At 37.4% G+C, this 23,155-nt stretch overlaps 1 protein-coding gene across 29 annotated transcripts in view; it reads left to right on the forward strand.

Annotated features, from left to right (window-relative positions):
- SLMAP (sarcolemma associated protein) overlaps window positions 1-23,155 on the forward strand; it is a 149,234-nt gene that overhangs the window by 73,415 nt on the left and 52,664 nt on the right. For 14 of the 29 annotated variants that reach the window (XM_027121160.1, XM_027121158.1, XM_027121169.1 and 11 more), the window contains 10 exons: window positions 5,892-5,964; window positions 10,221-10,257; window positions 11,922-11,984; window positions 16,313-16,408; window positions 16,666-16,737; window positions 18,081-18,221; window positions 19,518-19,655; window positions 21,214-21,382; window positions 21,469-21,519; window positions 22,010-22,060. In XM_027121160.1, the coding sequence (XP_026976961.1) occupies window positions 5,892-5,964; window positions 10,221-10,257; window positions 11,922-11,984; window positions 16,313-16,408; window positions 16,666-16,737; window positions 18,081-18,221; window positions 19,518-19,655; window positions 21,214-21,382; window positions 21,469-21,519; window positions 22,010-22,060 (891 nt within the window). The remainder of the gene's footprint in view (window positions 1-5,891; window positions 5,965-10,220; window positions 10,258-11,921; window positions 11,985-16,312; window positions 16,409-16,665; window positions 16,738-18,080; window positions 18,222-19,517; window positions 19,656-21,213; window positions 21,383-21,468; window positions 21,520-22,009; window positions 22,061-23,155) is intronic. The other 15 variants (XM_027121185.1, XM_027121165.1, XM_027121182.1 and 12 more) reach the window with 3 other exon arrangements.

The following is a 23,155-nucleotide window of genomic DNA, read 5'->3' on the forward strand; positions in this document are numbered from 1 at the left end:
TAAATGCCCCTGCCCTTGTCCATTTCAAATTCCCACAGTGCTTTATAGCATTTTTCCCCCTTTGTTGTTATGTTAGATATTTCTAGTTCTGTCTACAAACTGAATTGAAATCTCAAGGACAGGGACCTGGTTGTAGTCCTCTTGGTTTTTCCTGTCATTCCCAGCATGCTCCTCTGTAGCCAGCATGTTTTCAGTGAATATTGAGCCAACAGGTAAAGCCAAAGAACCAACCAAGTCAAAAGATAAACCAACAAGCAATATCACTCCAAGAGAAATAAAGTAGCAAATTAATCCACATACCTAGAGAAAGGATTCCTCCCATCAAATAAATAGGTCGAAAGAGGACTTCTCTGGGAAATAGCTGCCTCTGAATCTAGGGCAGGAAATGTATAAGTTGAATTTATAAGATTTTTGTTATATCAGGAAGCAATGGAGTTATCTAAGACTGCTGAGGTTCTGTTAGAAGAACTCAGGAATTAACGTGGAATTTTGGCTGATTAAATGTTAGACAATTTGAGTATCAAGCAATAATAAGAGCAGTGGATTGAAATATATCAAATATGTTCAAATCCATAAAGTTACAATGAAACTAAAAAAGAAAAAAAGATTTGATCACCTCTGGAAGAACCTAGGAAACCCATTTCTCATTCTGAAAACAGAAGAATAAAGCATTTGTGTTACCTTTCCTGTAGGAATTATACCTGAGATAAACAAGTAGTTGAAGAAAATGTTTCTTTTAATCACTGAACTCCAGCTCACAAATGAAGACAGGATGATAGAATATCAATTCAAAAAAAGTTTTTCTAAGACAGTCTCTTCAGCAAGTGGTATTGGGAAAGCTGGACAGCCACATGTAAATAATGAAGTTAGAACACACCCTCACACCATACACAAAAATAAACTCAAAATGGCTTGAAGACTTAAATATAAGACGTGACACCATAAAACTCCTGGAAGAGAACATAGGCAAAACATTCTCTGACATAAATCGTACCATCGTTTTCTTAGGTCAGTCTCCTAAGGCAATAGCAAAAGCAAAAATAAACAAATGGGACCTAATCAAACTTATAAGCTTTTGCACAGCAAAGGAAACCATAAAGAAAATGAAGAGACCGCCTACAGACTGGGAGAAAATATTTACAAACGATGCCACCGACAAGGGCTTAATTTCCAAAATATACAAACAGTTCATACAACTCAATAACAAAAAAACAACCCAGTCAAAAAATGGGTAGAAGACCTAAATACACATTTCTTCAAAGAAGACATACAGATGGCCAAGGGGCACATGAAAAGCTGCTCAGCATTGCAAATTATTAGAGAAATGCAAATCAAAACCAACAGTGAGGTACCACCTCACACTGGTCAGAATGGCCATCATTAAAAAGCCTACATGTAAAAAATGCTGGAGAGGGTATGGAGAAAAGGGAACCCTCCTACACTGTTGTTGGGAATATAAATTGGTGCAGCTACTATGGAAAAACAGTATGGAGGTTCCTTAAAAAAAGAGTTGCCATATGGATCTAGCAATCCCACTCCTGGGCATGTATCTGGAGAAAACTCCAGAAAACCCATAATTTGAAAAGATACATGCACCCCAGTGTTTATCATAGCACTGTTTACAGTAACCCATGTACCATAAACGGAAGCAACATAAACGTCCATCAATAGATGAATGGATAAAGAAGATGTAGTATATATACACAATGGAATACTACTCAGCCATAAAAAAGATCGAAATCATGCCATTTGCAGTAACATGGATGGACTAGAGATTATCATACTAAGTGAAGTTAGTCAGATAGAGAAAGACAAATATCATATGATATCACTTGTATGTGGGAATCTAAAATATAACACATGAATTTATTTACAAAACAGAAACAGACTTACAGACATAGAAAAAAGACTTATGGTTACCAAAGGGGAAAGGGGGTGGGGGAGGGATTAAATTAGGAGTTTGGGATTAGCAGATACAGACTACTATATATAAAATGGACAACAAAGTCCTACTGTATAGCACAGGGAACTATATTCAATATCCTAAAATAAATCATAATGGAAAAGAATATGAAAAAGAATATGTATGTATATGTATAACTGAATCACTTTGCTGTATACCAGAAACTAACAAAACATTGTAAATCGACTATACTTCAAGTTAAAAAAAATTTTTTTCTTAATTTGAAGAGTACTTGTCTATCCAGCTAACTTGCCCTGTCTCTTTTCTAACCTTAAAAAAAAAAAAGCAGTCTTAGAATTAGAAGCTTTATGTAGCAAAAAATACCAGAATGAAGGTTTGGTAACTTTCATTTTAGATTGCAGTCAAAAGGCAATTAGAGGGACTTCCCTGATGGCAAAGTGGTTAAGAATCCACCTGCCAATGCAGGAGACAAGCATTCGAGCCCCAGTCTGGGAAGATCCCACATGCCTCGGAGCACCTAAGCCCGTGCACCGGAACTACTGAGCCTGGGCTCTAGAGCCTGCGAGCCACAACTTCTGAAGCCCATGCGCCTAGAGCCAGTGCTCCGCAACAAGAGAAGCCACCGCAATGAGAAGCCCTCGCACTGCAACGAAGAGTAGCCCCCACTCTCCGCAGCTAGAAAAAGACAGAGCACAGTAATGGAGACACAAAGCAGCCAAAAATAAATTAATTAATTATTTTTTAAAAAGGCAAGCATATGAATAATTTCCCATCCTGGAAATGTTAAAACCTCTCATTTGGGTCTTGTTTTTTTTTTAATGTTTCTGGAGTTTTACTTCCCGTTACTGCCGGTCATCTCAAGAGACCCTTCAACCTACTCAAGTAGATTGTAGTATTGACCTTCCTACTCAATGGAGGGAAGGAGACAGAACCAGACTCCAACATTCTAGTAGTTTCAGTCTCCCAGTCCAGGGTCTTAAACAGTTTTTAAACTTATCACAGTGAACATTGGTTCTTTAAGTGGTGTATGTGTAAAGAGGTAATAGGAAAGGCTGACTGTATATCATAAAGTAAATATATTAACTCCAAAGCAAAATAAATAATCTGTATAAGATAATAGGGAAAGAACTCATTTAAATGGCAGTCAGCGTGTATAGTCTTAATTCTGATTTTTAATGAAGTGCCATAAATACAGCAGGTAATTGCAGATTTTTCTCTGCAGATATACCTTGTTTTCCCTCGACACATGTTTTTCATGTTTTAACATTTCTGAAATTTGCATTTAGCTTACAATACATGTGTACACTTAACGTGGCAGTGTTCCTACAGCCTCCTTACCCCGCCCAAAAAACTTTAAAATTGTGTTTTACAATTAATTTTGTTTTTGAATCTTGGCAGTATGACAGTAATAATGTTTCTGGATGAATTTCTAGAGCAAAGTTTGTTTTAAAAGTGCTTCAAACATACTTTAGGGGCTTCCCCGGTGGCGCAGTGGTTGGGAGTCCGCCTGCCGATGCGGGGGACACGGGTTCGTGCCCCGGTCCAGGAGGATCCCATGTGCCGCGGAGCGGCTGGGCCCGTGAGCCATGGCCGCTGAGCCTGTGCGTCCGGAGCCTGTGCTCCGCAACGGGAGAGGCCACAGCAGTGAGAGGCCTGTGTACCGCAAAAAAAAAAAAAAAAAAAAAAGCTTTAGAGCAGTATTTTCCAAAGTAGTTTCTTCATAATACCATGTATACCGTGTATGTTATACCATAGTGCCAGTTCCAGTGTTCCTAAAAAGGGGAGCGGGAATTCTCAATGGTCAAATAAGTTTGGAAAACACATATAACCTTTAGAGTTTCATTATGGACAAAAAGCCCATTAAGCTCTGAGAAAGCCTGTGGTTTAAATAAATAAAAACTCTTTAAATGTCTTTTAACCAAGTATTTTCCAAACTCTTCTGACCCCAAAATCCTTTTTTGTTAATACCTGCTAGCACTCCATTTTAGGAAATGCTGCTAGGTAGAGTCATTAATAAAAGTATTAGAACGAAACATTTTTGTCAGGTTGCTTTAAATACTTGCCTTTTGCGAATTGAAAAGATTACTAACATTTCTATGCATCTGTTTACCTAGTTGTCACAAGCACCTTTCCAAAGGCAGGCATGACTAGACTAGATTATCAGCTTAGTCAGACATGATCTTTAACTGATATTTAACTGCTTTCAATAGTTCAGCAACCTCGAACTGCCCAGGTAGTATTAGCCCTTGGTTCATCTCACATTGGTACATTGCACCACCAGGGAATTCCCCAAAACCATCAACTTTTAAACTATGAAAATAATTTTTTTCTGTAAAAGAAAGAGAAGCTCTGTACAAGTACTGCTTTTGAGAGGTTTTGTCTCTTGAAATATTCAGAAGAAGGAGGAAGTAAGAAGCAATGGTAAGAAGCTATCTTTAGGACTTCCCTGGTGGCGCAGTAGTTAAGAATCCGCCTGCCAATGCAGGGGACATGGGTTCGAGCCCTGGTCCGGGGAGATCCCACATACTGCGGAGCAACTAAGCCCATGCGCCACAACTACTGAGCCTGCGCTCTAGAGCCCGCAGGCCACAGCTACTGAGCCTGTATGTTGCAACTACGGAAGCCCGTGAGCCTAGAGCCCGTGCTCTGCAATAAGAGAAGCCACCACAGTGAGAAGCCCATGCACCGCAACAAAGAGTAGCCCCTGCTCGCCTCACCCAGAGAAAGTCCGTGTGTGGCAATGAAGACCCAATGCAGCCAAAAGTAAATAAATAAATAAAAAGCCTTAAAAAAAAGAAGAAGAAGCTATCTACAAAGTGACTGATATAATGTTATATAAAGATGTTTGGAGGTGGAGGAGGAAACAACCACCGAAAAAACAAAACCATAATTTTATTTTATTTATTTATTTTTTTTGTGGTACGCGGGCCTCTCAGTGTTGTGGCCTCTCCCGTTGCGGAGCACAGGCTCCAGACGCACAGGCTCATAGGCCATGGCTCATGGGTCTAGCTGCTCTGTGGCATGTGGGATCCTCCTGGACCGGGGCACGAACCCGCGTCCCCTGCATCGGCAGGCGGACTCTCAACCACTGCACCACCAGGGAAGCCCCACAAAACCATGATTTTAAATACTGAACTGGGAACTTCAGACTCGAGTTCTAGCCAACAGCTCTGATACTTAATAGCAGAGAGTTGTAGAAGCAATTTCACTAGTCTGAGGTCTTGGTTTTCTCGCTCATAAAATGGGGTATTGAATGGCATATTCCAAGCTGTTATTATACAGAACTTTAGAGTTTTGTGAGGTATGGATAGGAGTTATAGGTTGGGGACAGGAGATTGAGGACTAAGGGCTAAATTTTAAACTGGGTACTAGTTGTGCTTAGGGTTTTGTTTTGTTTTTCGTTTTTTTTGCGGTACGCGGGCCTCTCAGTGTTGTGGCCTCTCCCGTTGCGGAGCACAGGCTCCGGACACGCAGGCTCAGCGGCCATGGCTCACGGGCCCAGCCGCTCCGCGGCATGTGGGATCTTCCCGGACCGGGGCACGAATCCGTGTCCCCTGCATCAGCAGGTGGACTCTCAACCACTGCGCCACCAGGGAAGCCCCACTAGTTGTGCTTAGATTTTGATGCTAGCATATAGAGGAGAAAGTACGTCTCCCCCTCCCCCCCACCCCGACCCTCAATTGTATTTCCATATACTCCAGTGACCTTTGGTTCATTGTTGCTATAGCATTGGACGTTAGGGCACTTTTCAAAGCAGTTTTATCTGTGATTCTGCCTTGCAGTTGTGATTCATTATAGATAGGAATGCATTTCTCCAGGGGAATGAATATTGTTAAACCACCAAAATTATTTTCGTTCCTGGAAGTTATTATATTTAAGAATAAAATATATGTTTAGATATGAGAGGTATGAAGGTATATATTTTTATACAATTATTTTATCCATCTTATTTGTTTGTTTTAACCAGTTACCCATGGGTGTATTGTTTCCACAATAAAACTTTTTCTACCAGATGGTATGGAAGCCCGGCTCCGCTCAGAGTGAGTATAATATAGAGCTATGAACTTTTTGTATTAATTACATTGGTTAATAATATTCTAGATGATAGTATACTGTTTATACTTCAGGATTATTCTAATAATGTTAGAAAATTGATGTAGTACTTTTGGAATATAATGTACTACAGTATAATTGCTTTTCACATTAGTTACAATTGTAGTAAATAATAATGTGTAAGGAGGCACAGTTATTTTGTTTCCAAAATTGACTTTATAACTTATATTTGCTGGAAAATTAGTTTTTTAGAATATTTGGAGTATGTAAGTTATTGATGAGTGATAATTGTATTCATTTTGATCTGCATTTCATATACGACTTCTTAAACTATGGTTGCCTTTGAAGCTAATGCCAGTGTCATAATCTTAAAGGACTTTAAGGATGTTGACACAGTTAGTAGTCTATATTGGTGGGAGTTTTTGGAGGGATTTTCCAATTCTGTAGTTTTTTCTTTTTTAAAATGAAGCAGTGGAAAGGTCACTTAGACGAGGACAAACTTGAGAGGGAAAAATTGCTCATAAAATGCAAATGTTAAAATGTAAGCATAAATACATTTTGATCTTGTACTTTTCACAGATTATTATTATGAAGTGTTAGAGGGAGCTAAACAGTCTTTAAACTTAAGCATTTTTTATTTTGAATAAATAAATATGAATATTGGATATGGTAGAGGCTTGTTTCTACACCCAGCATAATATTTTCTGTCCTACAAAAGCAGAAACAAATATCTGAGGGTGGGAGGTTGAGAGCAGCAGTAAGTTGAAGGTGAAATAGAATAGTGAGTAGGAAAGAGAGAGGGAAAAAGGAAGCAGAGAGAGATCCTCTTATTACTATAATAGTGCTTTCATTAGAATTATTGTATATTATGCTTCAGTTGGAGGCTACCAATTTGTTTTTTTAAAAAACCTTTCAGGATATCTGAATAAAACAGAAAATTTAAAACATTTTATGTTTTTGGGGTTTTTTTTGCGGTACGCGGGCCTCTCACTGTTGTGGCCTCTCCCGTTGCGGAGCACAGGCTCCGGACGCGCAGGCTCAGCGGCCATGGCTCACGGGCCCAGCCGCTCCGCGGCATGTGGGATCTTCCCGGACCGGGGCACGAACCCGTGTCCCCTGCATTGGCAGGCGGACTCTTAACCACTGCGCCACCAGGGAAGCCCTTAAACATTTTAAATTTAAAACGTTAATCTGTTCCCTATTCTAAATTATAGTTTAATTATTAAAAATATAGTTAACTCTGGGAACATTAATGTGACTTAGCTTTTAATATGAGTTAGTCAAGAGTTAAGGTTTTAAAAATAAGAGTAACTATTAATCAACTAATAACAAATGGCTTCTTAAAGACCTGGATGTTTGTATTTGATAATGAGATTTTTCTTTCATGGATTCAAAAGCTTTGAGCAGCTGCATAAAGGGTCATGTCTGTTCTCAGCTTCCATCCGATAGGGCATATGAATTTTTTCAAAGTCTACATCAGTGAGTTGTGTTCCTATCCCTCTTGTTCCCCCAGTGCTTTTCATCTTTGTCCCTTTTTCCGTCTCTTTGTTTGGTTTTTCTTATGTGGTTAAATGTTAGCATCATTTAAAATTTCGCTGCCAGTTTCATTGTGTGTAATCTGGTTGACTTTCTGGAGAAGATGAATTTTGAACAGGCAATCCTCAAGCTGGAGGAAGATCAGAACGGTCTTTAGAGGTAGATAGTCTGGTTCAAAGCCCAACTCCACCTGTTCTGTGACTTGATCAGGCCTTTCTTTTCTCATTTGTAAAATGAAGTTAATAATAGTACCTATTGAGCAGGAATTTTATGAGGAGGATTAAGCAAGACTGTACACTTAAAGAGTTTAGTGTAGTACCTGGTGCATAATGAGCACACGATGAATACTGTTTCTCTTATTGTAATCTAATATTTTCTAGCAGTCAAGATGCTTTTAAGTATGCCAGAATACCATTTAATATTTTTAAGGTCTTCAGTAGGTACACCGTTCTCAAAAAGCTGATTCTTTTTTCTTCCTTGATTTTTATTTTTATTGCACAAATAATTTTCAAATAATAAGAAACATAGAAAAATTTCCTATAATCCCACCACCCTAACACTAAATAAGTTTTCCTTCTACAGTGCCTTGTTGCGTATGAACTTTTTTCCATAACTCAAACAAAATACGCCTGTATCCACAATAGTTTCTGTAAAGTACAAATATATATCAATTATGGAATGTTTTGCTAGATTTTTAGCCTTTTGTTTATCAACCAGATTTTCATGAGAACGGAAAATTTTGTACTTGGGTCACTGAGAAAACTCGTTTAAAAAAAAACAAAAACAAAACCTCCTGGGACTTCCCTGGTGGTCCAGTGGTTAAGATTCCATGCTCCCAGTGCAGGGGGCCCAGGTTCAATCCCTGGTCAGGGAACTAAGATCCCATATATTGCAGCTAAGCCCACGTGCCGCAACTAGAGAAGCTCGTGCGCCACAACAAAGAGCCCAGGCACTGTGATGAAGACCCAGCACAGCCAAAATAAAAAACAAAAAGCTTCCATTAATACCATTTGCTTCTATTTAGACTTTCTCAAGTTCATTTCCCTGTATGTGCATATCTACAGAGAAAAGGTATATACCCAAAATGGCTATATCTGGGTGCTGGCATTGGGTAGTTTTTAGTTATTTCCTCATGCTTTACTTCACACATTTTCCCTAGTCAATATGTATTACTTGTATAAAATCAAGAAAAAGAAACTTATGTTTAAAACGTCTATTGCATTTTTATGAGGCAGAGGAAAAAACACTAAAGCTGTATGTAATTTTTTAAACCTTCATTAGGCACCAGATTTGTTAGGGCCTTGTATAGGTTCTGGGGATGCAGAGGTGAATTGTTCAAAGTGCTGAGAACACAGATGTGAAATCAAAGGAGTAGAGCAGGGGATTATATGGTCTCAGTGGGAGTCTCTACAGGATATCAGGGGAGCTCAGAAGGGAAGTGGGGGCTAATACTTAGTATTCCATTTTATTCAGCATCTTAGTGTATTTGTGACTAATTAAATTGAAATATTCTTAGGATGTTTGCAGTTACTACAATGGAATCAGAATTGTCATCCCTATTTTTAAGTCCTGCAAGATCAGTTTGTCAGCAACTTACACGTGATTAACCTGTTGAATCTAGGAACTTTACCTAATCAACCGTCAAGCAGACCATTACCAGATTGGCCTCTAGGATATGGAGTGAGGAGCAACTGGTAGGGACCATGGGTGGCAGTCTTGCTCTGTGCTCCGTCTACTCACCCTACCAACCCACATTACAGTATCTTACAGTGCTTGTTAAGACAGGAACCCTGGCTTCCTTAGCGGCTCTGTTCTCATGGGAGTGGTAGTAGTGATCAAGTGCTACTATGTCTAGGTACTTTTTTAAGCTCTTTACTTCTATTCACACATTTAATACTCACAGTAGCCCTATGTGGTTAGTTTTATGATTATCCCCATTTTATGGATGAGGAAACTGAGACCTATAGTGGTTAGATAACTTGCCCAAGATTACATACCTGGTAAGTAGAGCCAAAATTTGGACCCAGTCAGTATAGCTTCTGAGCCTGCATGCTTAACTGCTACACTGTACTGCCTCTTATGTACTTTATAAGGCCCAAAAGGCAATTAATACCAATTAATACTGTGTTACTGTTTAGTTTTAAAGTGATATACTGAGTTAGATTCATAACTACATGGAAGCTTTCAGTGTGTGAGGTGGCTGGGTAGAGAAGAGTAGTACTAATGTTTTGGCTAGCTGAAGTTGTTCTCCACTAGAATGTATTTTCAAATTATAGCCTTCTTTACAGTAGAACTTTGCTTTTTAAGGCTTTCTGTATAGAAGTATTTAATTTTAAGAGAACTTAATTTACACATTCTAAAATTTTAAATGGATAATTTAAGGAGTGCTTCCTTTCTGTTTAGAAGTGCTTATAACCAAGGAATTCACCATAGCCCTCATTAATAGTAGATCCAGCAAGGGCATTTAATACGTTTTGGATTTTGAATTTGTGTTTAGAAATACATTAATGTGTAAAAGGTTTGTGTATTTATTACCTTGTTTTCTAACAATTCTATATGTTTATGAAGGATTAAAAATAATTCACATTCTTTTAATTATATGAAAACAAGTGTGCCAACTTTGGGGTTTAAGATATTCTTGTACTGTCATACTCTATTTCCTCTATTGTCAGGAAATCAGATAAAAATTCTAAATTTTACTTTTCAGTGTCATCCATGCTCCATTACCAAGTCCTGTTGACAAAGTAAGTTGCTAATGATTATTTTTTCCAAACTGATTCAGCTATATTGCTTTTGAAAATGTTTCTGTTTGTTCGTTTTTAATATGCTTTACCTAGAAACTTATTTCTCTTTTGTAACAAAAATACAAGAATGCATATAGCTGTATAGTTATTCTAGTCTGATCTTCAAAAACTGGAGAATTTAGGATGGATGTTTCTTAGGACAAAACCTTTGTTATCTCAAGTCAGTGGCTGACTCTAGACTAGAAGCATTTGTTTTGTGCCTGGCCAAAGGTAAGAAGTGTTAGTTACTACTTTTTATTCTATAATGCATTTCTGTCTAGAAATATTTATTAAAGCTTTGCACCCAGATAATTTAGTCAAAATATACCTACACATGGAAATAACACAGAAATATGGGCTTACAGAAATTTCTCTTTAATTGTTCTTGAAGATCAGTTTTAACTTGATTTGGACAGAAACTTTGCAGTAATTACTTGTTAGAAAATATTTTTCTTTTGTTCAGAAATAATGGTGTATTAAACTGTAGATATTATTGCTAAGTAGCAAAAAAAAAAGATCTCTTGTATCTTTTGGCATTAAAGTGTATGTTGAGTTTTCTTAGTAAAGTAACTAAACTACTGGGAAAAACATTTTACTTTTTTTTCCTTCCATTTGGATAAAGAATGAAAGCCTACCTGAAACTGAAGTTCTCTGTTAGATTCCCTTTTTAGAAGTAAAAGTGGTTAAACATCAACTTCAGCAATACCAAGAGTCATTTCAGAAGTAAATAATGGCCTTGCTGATTTAGGACTAACTTTTAAAAAAATAATGCCACCTCTCTGTCTTCTACTTAGCATATTAGTAAAAATAGACTTTCTGAGCTTAATAAGGAACGATGCTGTTAACATCACTAATAAGTTAACATATAAGGCTTGGGTAGTGTTGAGAATATGGATAAATGAATGATACAGCAACCTGTTAGTGCCTTTTTTTAAAAAAAATAATTCTGTGGTTCTATATTCCACACCCAGGAGAAACCCTTTATAGAAGTTATTTCTTCCAATACTCTTGAGTTCTAAGCATTTTGGCTGTGACTTTAATGTTTAAACACTATTATTTCCCATCTTTTTCTTCTTAAAACCTACCTACAGTTTAAAGGAAAAAAAAAAAAAGACCTTTTTTCATTGCCTCTGGCCATTGGACAAAGTATTGTATTTCGTGCCCTGCTTCTCCCCACGTGCCCACATACAAATATCATTTTGAAGATGGCTACTTCTAAACAGATTGTGACTTGTTGACATGTTGAAGAACTATTTGACAATGAATTTTAAAGGGGAAAAATGTAGATCTGTTGATTTAGCAGGTATTATTTCTGGGTAAAGAAAAGGCTGTATTGCCTTTGTGCCGTAAGTTTGTGATTTGGTTTATCAAGGAATGTTTTCATGGGTAGCACTTGTTGCACCATCCTGCTTGTAAATCCCAAACTGATCAGCGTAATACAATACCATTTATAAATTCTAGACATGGAGCAGAAATATTTTGAAAACTAAAGAAAATTGTTCATTTGAAAAATAATTTTTATTTTGCATATTTCAGTAAATAGGCATTGCAAGGACTTGATTTGGCTTTAATGTCTTCTGCAAATATTCTGTGTGACTGTCAATGGTGTATCATTTTGTTTCTAGGTTGCTGCTAACACTCCAAGTATGTACTCTCAGGAACTATTCCAGCTTTCTCAGTATCTTCAGGTAAAATATATCTTGAGAATTCTTAGTCTTTAAAAGCAGAACTTAGATTTGATTTTGCTAGTTCACAAATATAGGCTAAAGAAATACTGGCTGGATACAAGTACAAAAGAAATACCTTTTTAAAGTACAAAAAAAAAATTAAAAATAGGTCTTATTAAAAAAAAGGATTTAAAAAATCCGATTGTTAGTCTAGAGAAGATAAGGTTCTGTACAAGAGAAGTTTTTTTCTTCACATATGAAGAAGTTCCACAGTTGTTCTTTATCCAAAGGTGACTTTTAAATAAAATTAAATCCGGACAGATTTTTGTTGTTATTAATAGCTATAATAGCAAATAATATGAACTGTTAAAATATTAACTATTAATAGCAAATAATTATGTAGTACTTACTATATGCCAGACTCTAGCAGACTTTAGCACTTTACCTATATTAATTCATTTAATCCTCACAAAATTCCTGTAAGGTACATATTTTATTCCCATTTTTATAGATGGAGTAACTGAGGGACACGGAAGTTTAAATAGTTTGTACAATATCACACACCGAGTTCTGTGGTTGAGCTGGGATTTGAACCCAGACAAGTCAGACCTCAGAGTCTCTCTCTTAACTACTGTTCTGTGCTGCTCAATCTGTAGAAAGATCTCTTGGTAGGGCAGATACTTAGAATGGGCTCCTGAAGACGTTAATGCCATATTTAAAGAGCCATACAGATCTCTAAAAAGAAAACAAGTGGTTGTTCTTTCTTTTTTTTTCTGAGTTTGGTAGATTTAGACCGGATTATGGTTCTTATTATTCTAGTGAGGGAGCATGATTAAGGAAAACCCTGAATCAGGAGTTTAGAGATTGAGGTTTTTATCTTGGCTCCTACTCAATGAGTTCTGTGACCTTGGGTGAGTCAGTTTACATATGTGGGTCTTCAGTTGCCTTTTGTTTAAAATGATAGGACCAAACCAGTGATCCTGTGTCCCTACATTCTTTTATAGGTCAGTCACTAAGAGCAGTTCTACCTCAGTTAAGAATGTACACATCTGTGAAAATTATCAATGCATTAATCAGATTTTACCTTCCACTGGGCATAATGTAATGGTGGATTGAAAAGTGGTTTTACACACTTGCAGTTTAGTATTTACGAACGTAGGTAGACTCTAGCCAGAATTCCCTGGATTTGATCTTTGGCTTTAACTTCTGACCTGTTGGGAAAGTTGTTTGTGCCTCATTTTCCTCATCTATGATATGTGTATAATAATAGCACTTACCTCACAGAATTGTAAAGAATAAATGAATTAATGCAGGGAATTCCCTGGCAATCCAGTGGTTAGCACTTGGTGATTCACTGCCGAGGGCCCGGGTTTGATCCCTGTTTGGGGAACTGAGATCCCACAAGCTGCAAGGGACTTCCCTGGTGGTCCAGTGGTTAAGTCTCCGAGCTCCCAATGCAGGAGGCCCAGGTTCGATCCCTGGTCAGGGAACTAGATCCCACATGCCGCAACGAAGATCCTGTGTGCCACAACTAAGACCCAGTGCAGTCAAATAAATAAATATTCAAAACAAAACAACAACAACAAAAGAATTAATACATGTAAAGCACTTAGAACAGTGCCTGGCACATAGAACGTATGCTGTAAATGTTAGTAGTTGTTTACCATTCAGTAGGAAGTCACATTAATTGACCTAGATCTCTCTTATTTTTTTTTTAATTTATTTATTTTATTTATTTATTTTTGGCCGCATTGAGTCTTCATTGCTGCGTGCAGGCTTTCTCTGGTTGCGGTGAGCGGGGGCTGCTCTTCATTGTGGTGCGTGGGCTTCTCATTGCGGTGGCTTCTCTTGTTGCGGAGCACAGGCTCTAGGCGCACGGGCTTCAGTAGTTGTGGCGTGCAGGCTCAGTAGTTGTGGTGCGTGGACTCAGTCGTTGTGGAACACGGGCTTAGTTGCTCCGTGGCATGTGGGATCTTCCCGGACCAGGGCTCGAACCCGTGTCCCCTGCATTGGCAGGTGGATTCTCAACCACTGTGCCACCAGGGAAGCCCAATTTCTCTTATTTTTAGAGGTAGAAGAAAACTTTGAGATTAATCTGGTCTAACCTTCACTTTTCATATGAGAAATATGGTAAAATGATTTCCCAGGGCTATATACTTCAGTTACTAGTCAACATGGACTGTGAATCTAATGTTCTGACTCACTCCAGTACTCTTTCCATCTTTCTTGTCAGTTCTTTGAATATTCATAATGGCATAATCTTTCATTGTTCTTTTTCTAATTCTTTGAGGGAAAATTATACTGGATTGTCTTTTCTGTATACGTCTTTTTGAATTGCTGAAGTTCTAATATAAGTTGTAAACCTTTTGAATAAAAACTGAAATACATGCATTTCATGCCTTAGAACTAAAAGTCCGTTCCTGGAAGTGTTAGATTTCTGTTAGGATGTGGTTCATGGAGTTATGAAACTCTAAATGGAATTGAGTAAAAAAGGAGAAATTACACCATCTAGTGGAAGTAGTGGTTGTTTGGTGGCTTTGTTTTTAAGTAAAACTTTTTGCAGCATTAGTGTAACTTCCTGGATATTAGGAATGTTTTAGAAGTTTAAAATAAACTTGGCATCTTGTCCCTTTTAAGCGTAAGCTGTGTTTTAATGTGTGTTCTGAGGCGGAATGACTTTTATTAGATTCCTTAATCTGTACTTTTAGAGTTATATTAAAAAGCAGTACCTCTGGGGCTTCCCTGGTGGCACAGTGGTTAAGAATCCGCCTGCCAATGCAGGGGACACGGGTTCGAGCCCTGGTCCAGGAAGATCCCACATGCCATGGAGCAACTAAACCTGTGCACCACAACTACTGAGCCTGCGCTCTAGAGCCCACGAGCCACAACTACTGAAGCCCGCGCGCCTAGAGCTTGTGCTCCGCAACAAGAGAAGCCACCGCAATGAGAAGCCCGCACACCGTAACGAAGAATGGCAAGCCCGTGCACAGCAACTAAGACCCAGTGCCAAAAATAATAAATAAAATAAATAAATTTATTTTTTTTTAAAAAAAGCAGTACCTCTGACTCTAATCAGACCAAATTTTCCCTAATCATTATTTATCAAGGATGTGGAGAGCAACAAATGAATGCTTTAAACCTCAAATACTATGTTTGAAGTATATACTTCTCAGTTGAGGTGGCTCAGAGGTATTATGGTAGTAAATGTTCTTCTTTGGATAATGACAGAAACAGAAGAAAGTGAATTTAAAGATGTGCCAAAACCGCAACTGAATGCTGTGTGAGCATTTTCACCTTGACTTCCAGTGATGGAGACCCTCTTAACAGCTATCAAATGTTAACAAGTGACCTAGAAATAAGGCTTTGCTTGCCAGTGTCTTTCTCTGTAAAAATATTCCTTTGGAGCTGCCAAATAGTTATATAACTCCGTGAGCCCTTAATTACATTGAACTAACACTTGGTGGACTCTTACTTATATTTGGCATATTCGACTATGGCTAAGTGTTTTACAGTCACAGAGAGAATTAGAACACCTGAAAATGGAGTAGACTGTGAGAATAAAGCAGTCTCTCTCTTTATATATATATATAAAACACTGTGTTTATATAACACTTTTAAAAGGAAAAATTTGTAGATGTCTACTGATGTAGCTAAGCCATTATGAAGTATCTTTGCTGCTAACCAGATTGTTTGGATTTAGTTTGGAATGAGTTTGTTCTCACCTCGCCCTCTCTCTCTCTCTCGCCATATATACACACACACATATCTTTTAAATGTGTATATATAAAATGCAGGGGTTAAAGAATTTGTCAGATTTTCTACTCTAGGTTTGGTTTTTGTTTTTTTTTTTTTTGTGGTACGCGGGCCTCTCACAGTTGTGGCCTCTCCCGTTGCGGAGCACAGCCTCCGGATGCGCAGGCTCAGCGGCCATGGCTCACGGGCCCAGCCGCTCCGCGGCATGTGGGATCTTCCCAGACCGGGGCACAAACCCGTGTCCCCTGCATCGGCAGGCGGACTCCCAACCACTGCGCCACCAGGGAAGCCCTAGGTTTTTGGTTTTTTAGACTCTTGTTAATTACAAGTAAAAAAAACAAAAACAGATGACCTGTTTTCTGTTATAGGGGAAGTTGCAACTACAGCACCCCTAATAGCACTACTCACAGCTCAACAAATGAGGCTATAATGATGTGGCCTAAATATATTTTACAAAGTAGATTTATCAGATTTGAAAGTGAGATACACTGTGGGTTGTAATATGAGAATATTTTCAGAATGTGCTAAAAATTGATTACTCTTCAAAGGTATCATGCTGAGTTTATTAGAATTTCTTTTGTGATTTATAATATTAGGAGGCCTTACATCGGGAACAGATGTTGGAACAGAAGTTAGCCACACTTCAGCGGCTACTAGCCATCACCCAGGAGGCTTCAGATACCAGTTGGCAGGTATTCCAGTTGCCTTTATATTCAAGAAGCATTTAAGCACAGTTTAATATCCCTTAGCTGTTGATTAAGCTAAAACTAAAATTTTGTGAAGCAAAGGCAAAGTTATTTCCTAATGAACAAATAATGAAAATTTAGCATTTTTCAGTGGATGTTGGTCAGCGTTATGATTTTAGATCTTTTCTGGCAGTAGCAACCATTTTGATATATTTTTTTTTATTCCTCTGGGATTTTACTGATATTTAATTTTTCTTCAACAGGCTTTAATAGATGAAGATAGACTCTTATCACGGTTAGAGGTTATGGGAAACCAATTACAGGCTTGCTCCAAAGTAAGTATTAATCTCAAGTACATAAAGAAGAATGCATAGTTTTTTTATGTGGCTTCATGTCTTTGTCATTTTGAATACATGCAAAAACGTTTATACGTTTTCACCATTCTTTTTAATCTTCTATCATTATGGAAAATTTCAAACATACATGTAAATAGAAAGAACTGTATAGTGAATACCCATGTACAGCTCTCTCTTTGTTCCATCATAGTTGATATTTGTTGGAGAAACTGAGTCATTTGTTCTGTATAATTTTCCTCAGTCTGGATTGATATTTAAACATTCTTCTAGCTCCTCCTTCCACACCATAAATTCGTAGTTTGATCTACAGATTTAGATCAACTCTGATGTAGGCTCAACTTTTTTTTTCTTTCAACACTTCGTAGATAATATTGTGTACTTTCACCAGGAAGCACCATAGTGTCTAGTTGTCTTTCTTTTTGAGATATTAGCAGTCTTTGATTATCCTTTCCTAGATCCATTCTTTTATTAAGGGTTGCAAAAATCGTGATGTTGTGATTCTATCTTTCCTTCATTTACTAGCTGAGTTACTTCTATAAAGAGAAACTTCCCCGCATAAACCATTTTGTTATCCTGAGATACATTTTCTTTAGGCAAGGCAGGATAAATGATTTTCTCCCTTTATTTACTGGATTTCAAAATAATGGTTTGGTTCCTTTTCATCCACCAAAGAATGACCAATGAAGTATTTTTTTTCCCCCCAACTTAGATTTAAATATATTTCATGTGTATAAACCTATTTCATTTGTTTTCCTTATTGATTCCCAGTTATCCCACCTTTGGTCTATAGGAACTTCTTCAGGTTGGCACCTGGGTTCTTTTGGTAGAACCCTGGAAGACTTTGATAGCTTCCTGCTGTCATATCAGACAAGATAGTCCATACTCATCTTTTACATTTCCTGCCTTAGACGTGGAATCAGCTTTTTCCACAGGGTGCTGTTATTCCATTTGGTTTAGTTATTATTTTAAAATGCTTGACCCCTTTAGAGGTAAGAGATTATTTTTGCCCATAAATGTAAATGTTGTGGCTTTCAGAGAATATGGCAAGTAGAAGAGTTCATTCATTTTGTATATTTGAGAGAAATTTTCAGTTTATTTCGACATTTTTTTTCTGTTGGAAGTGTGAATTAATATATTTGTGAAGGCATAATTTATTCATGCAGCTTTTAAATAACAGCTTCAATTAATACAGAGTGAACATAATTTGTGTTTGGAGGTACCTTAATATAGAACTCAAAGAGCATTACAATGTGTTGTTTTTTTAAATGGAAAATACTTTAAAAAATAACTTGGCTATAATTATAAATATTTTTTAATCCTAGAATCAAACAGAAGATAGTTTACGGAAGGAACTTATAGCATTACAGGAGGATAAACACAACTATGAGACGACAGCCAAAGAGTCCCTGAGGCGGGTTCTTCAGGAGAAAATTGAAGTGGTTAGAAAACTTTCAGAAGTTGAGGTATTTAAATTTAACAAATACTAAATAGTACTATGATTTTAAAATTTTAGCCTAAAAGTGCTAGCTAGCATTTCAGGACATTTCAAACTTGGATATTATTATATAGCTAGAAAATTTTTCCTGTCTATCTGGTGGGAAGGAGCAGTATGCTGTTTTCATTGTCAGGAATTCTCAACATAACCCTGTGAGTTCTGGTGCTTATGGTCTCTAGTCAGTGGCTGAGGAAATAAAAGCCTAACCAGGGAATTTTACTATTTGCCCTTTGGTTAGGATTCAGCCTCCACACAGTGGACCACGATACGTGCCAGGGAATTGATCTCATTTCACATAGTTTTGTTTTTCTTCCAGTTGAGGATAGTCAGTGTAAGGTAGAGAGCAACACCACTATTCTTACTTTACCCATCCTCCAGAGAGGAAAATTGTTCCTGTTTGGAGGTTCACAGGGGAAATTATCTCTGAGGTCCTTTCTAGGTCTTTTAGGAATAATCAAAATGTGATTCTCATTGCTTTAAAACAACATAATTGATAATATGGGTTATTCTTTTGAAGTACTGGAAAATTACCACAGAAGTTACATGTTACTGGATTTAGTTAAAATGTCCATTGTAAACTAAATAGTAAACATATTTTAATATAAGGATAGTTTCTATAATAGCCCCATCCCAAAGTGACTGATTCACTGTCATGTCATTAATATGACATGCAAGGAAAGAAAATTGCTAATTGTCTTCTAATTTTATTAAATTGATTCTGTGCACATTATTAAACTTGTTTTCAAGAATTGATAGGCTTAAAATATTTTCAAGGCTAAAACTCATAACCAATGGCCTTTAAAAAGTGTAATTATGGGCTTCCCTGGTGGCGCACTGGTTGAGTCCGCCTGCTGATGCAGGGGACACGGGTTCGTGCCCCGGACCAGGAAGATCCCACATGCCACGGAGCGGCTGGGCCCGTGAGCCATGGCCACTGAGCCTGCGCGTCCGGAGCCTGTGCTCCGCAACGGGAGAGGCCACAACAGTGAGACGCCCGCGTACCACAAAAAAAAAAAAAAAGTGTAATTATATAAGGTATTGTCCTTTTCTCCCTCCCCCTGTTTTTTGTTTTTCCAAATTCTTGGTATTTTCTGTTTTAGCATGTACCTAAAGTAAATTGAAATTCTTATGTTACTTAACTCAGCTTTATATAAAGTCCAGGGTAGATGCTGATTTAGAACAGCCCATAGAGTTACACTTTTTATAAATTGAATTTAGAATGTGCATTTATGCTAAATCAATTGCCTGTAAATTTGAATTACAGCGAAGTCTGAGTAATACTGAAGATGAATGTACCCACCTGAAAGAAATGAATGAACGGACTCAGGAAGAATTAAGAGAGTTAGCCAATAAATATAATGGAGCAGTTAATGAGATTAAAGATTTATCTGATAAATTAAAGGTAGGTATTTCTCAACCTAGAAGTATGTAAATTAATCGTCCCTAATACACTGGATAGCTTAAGAGTTAGTTATTGCTGAATAGTTGTTGATGTAAAATTTGGTAATGGTTTAAATTCATAGTAAAAATCAGGTGCCATTTAGCCCAAACCCCCTTACCACAGATAACTGAAAGTTTGTAAAAGCTGACATATTTCCTTTGGATGGAAACAAATAGTACTTCATAATAGGCATTTTAAAATATGTAACAGGAAATAGATGAGAGTCAGCAAAACCCAAGATATTTAGACTTTTGAAAAACTGGAATCTGCTTATCTTTCGGGTGTCCCAAAATCAGGGCCCAGCTATGTTAGTGCTAGCACAAGCCCAGAGGGAACCTTGGAGTGATTCCTTCTAGGGAGGCCATTGGCTTCACTTCAGCTGCATCTCCTTGTAGCTATAGGACATTTAGGATGAGGACAGACCAGACCATAGGTAATGCCAGGTTGGTCCTGTAAAACAGGGGTCCCCAACCCGCGGACCGCAGACCACTAATGGTCTGCGGCCTGTTAGGAACCGGGCGGCACAGCAGGAGATGAGCGGTGGGCGAGCGGGCGAGCAAAACTTCATCTGCTGCTCCCTATTGCTCACATTACCATCTGAACCATCCCTACCCACCCCATCTGTTGAAAAATGCTCTTCCACACAACTGGTCCCTGGTGCCAAAAAGGTTGGGGACTGGGACTTCCCTGGTTGCACAGTGGTTAAGAATCCACCTTCCAATGCAGGGGATGCATGTTCAATCCCTGGTCAGGGAACTAGATCCCACATGCATGCCACAACTAAGAGTTTGCATGCCACAACTAAGGAGCCCGTGGCCGCAACTAAGGAGCACACGTGCTGCAACTAAGACCCGGTGCAACCAAAAATAAATAAATTAATTAATAATAAAAATAAATAAATGTTTTTAAATGCTTTTTTTAAAAAAAAGAGGTTGGGGACCACTGCTGTAAAATGTTAGAACTGAGTTTGTGAAGACACATCTTTATATAATTCTAACCATGGATTGAGTGGCTAGAAGATACACATTTGTTAGAGAAGACCAGAGCACACCTCCTCTTTGTGTGATTGGTTAACCTATAATAGCTTTAAATATTGGACTTGTTAAAAAGAGGTCATCTTAAAAAGTTCTTGTAATCATCATTCATTCAGCTAAACGTAATTTTGTTTAAAATTTCAGAATAAGTTACATTTTAGAATTTACAAACTAATTGGAACAATAGTAATTTCAGGGGAAACCGTTATTTCCCTCTTGAAAAATGTGTTTTTCATTTTGACCCCTATAATCTCCGTATGTATTGAGTTTGCTTGCTTGCTACAAGTTTTTCTCTCCTAAGTGATATGGAGGCATGACACAGTGCATATCATTTTTGACATCATTTTGACATTTACAGATATGTTCTATAATATAGAATATTCTCCGTAGAAGTTTATGTGAATAAAAGCAGTCCTGCTTTAGACCTCTTAAATCAAGGTTCGATTTTATTAAAACAGCTGAATTTTCTTTCTCTTTTTCAACAGGTAGCAGAGGGAAAACAAGAGGAAATCCAACAGAAGGGACAAGCTGAGAAAAAAGAATTACAACATAAAATAGATGAAATGGAAGAAAAAGAACAGGAGCTCCAGGCAAAAATAGAAGCTTTGCAAGCTGATAATGACTTCACCAATGAAAGGCTAACAGCTTTACAAGGTAAGTTAAGCTAATCCAGAAATAGATTTGATTTGATTTTTTCTTTTTATCTGTGAAATATCTTTTTCTTGGACTTTTATTTACAGTACGGTTAGAACATCTTCAAGAGAAAACTCTTAAAGAATGCAGCAGCTTAGGTAGGTGTCACCAAATTTCTTATTTAAAGCTGAATTTTTATTATTAAATTTTTGATGTTTACTATCTCACATTGGGTACTTATTTCTTTAAGAAGGATGTTTTACGTATTAGGTGTAAAGTATCTACCCTCTTTCCGAAAATTTCCTTTAAAAATATGCTTGATTGCCACCAGTGGGCACCATCGTTTAGTCCTTGAGATGAATGAAATTTCTGCCTCTGAGACGGTCTGCTTAGAGATATTTAAATAAGAAAAACACATCAACAGCAGGATCCTTTTTCTTTTGAGGTTCACTGGCAGCTTACTAAGCAGTTGTAGGTTTTCTCTGAGATGATAGAAAATGGGAAGTTGAACCCTTCTTGTAAAAATAAATTTAAAGTGTTCTATCGGTCTTAATGTAAGTAGGGATACAAAATGCCATGGTTACACTTGAGACCAGTTTTAAATAATACTTTCTTTGATCAGGCAATGATACACTGTCTTAATCCTAGGGACACAAGTTGATGACTTCTTACCTAAAATAAATGGGAGCACAGAAAAAGGTAGTGTAAAAAACTTAAATATTTTTCTTTCATGATATCCTTTTACTATTTAAGCAGGATAGAGAAGTCAGGGTTTTTAGGTTTTAAGTGTTTGGAATGAAAAGCATGCTGCTCATTGACTATTAAATCCCATCTTGTAAAAATCAAGCTTCCCTTTATTTTGTAATTCTTAATTCTGTGATCTATGGTTAGATATCCCTTGTTATATGGAAATTTCAATTATTCAAATAACAAGAAAATGATAATGTTCAACTTTAGTACTGGCTTATATAACATAGTATAGCTTTTTTCCCCCACTATATTTTCAAAGACGATACTACCATTTTCTTCCATCAAATACCGCTTCCTGGGGATAATTGGCCACCATTTTTTAATGTTTGTGCACCCCCTGCCCCCTTCCTGGCCAGGAGTTTACTTCAGAGGCCAGTGAGCCTTTGAACGTATCATAGAAATTGCTCTCTTTATCCGTCTGTTTCATCAATCAGAGATAACAGTGTCAGTCATTTCTGCCATCTGAAAAATTCTTTATTTGTTCTTGATACATGACCCTTCTTTCTGGATAGCTTGGGTTATCTCTTGCCAAAAATGTACAGCCTCTGTTGGTTTTCTTAGTGCAACATGGGGTTTCTACTCAATGGTTTCTATATTCCTTCAGTCATTAAGATTCCTCCTACCCACCCCATTCACCCAACATTAATTGAGCACCAACTGTATGCCAAATCCTGTATTGGTTGCTTAGAGTACAAAATGAATAAAACTGTTTTCTGTGTTTACAAATCTATGTGCCTCTCAACTCAGTTTTTATACAGAAGTTGGTGGAAGACATCAAGGTCGATACCCAAGAATTTCTTACTAAATACTTTTTCCATGTATCAGGGGATATCTTTATAGTTCTTGGGCAGCAACCAAACTCTGCTAAAGTTAGGAGGTGCTCTTTTGGTTTGTTTTGATTCGGTTTGGTTGGTTGGATTTTAATCAAGAACTGGCATAATAGGCTCAGGTAATCATGTATATGTGAGCCGCAAGGTCGAGAGCTAAATAATCTGTATATAACAAATCTTGAAACTCTAAATTTTAAAAATGTTTCATTAATCA

The sequence above is a fragment of the Aethalodelphis obliquidens genome, unplaced genomic scaffold, assembly GCF_003676395.1.
Source record: "Aethalodelphis obliquidens isolate GAN/ISIS:26980383/991018 unplaced genomic scaffold, ASM367639v1 scaffold22, whole genome shotgun sequence".
Lineage (NCBI taxonomy): Eukaryota > Metazoa > Chordata > Mammalia > Artiodactyla > Delphinidae > Aethalodelphis > Aethalodelphis obliquidens.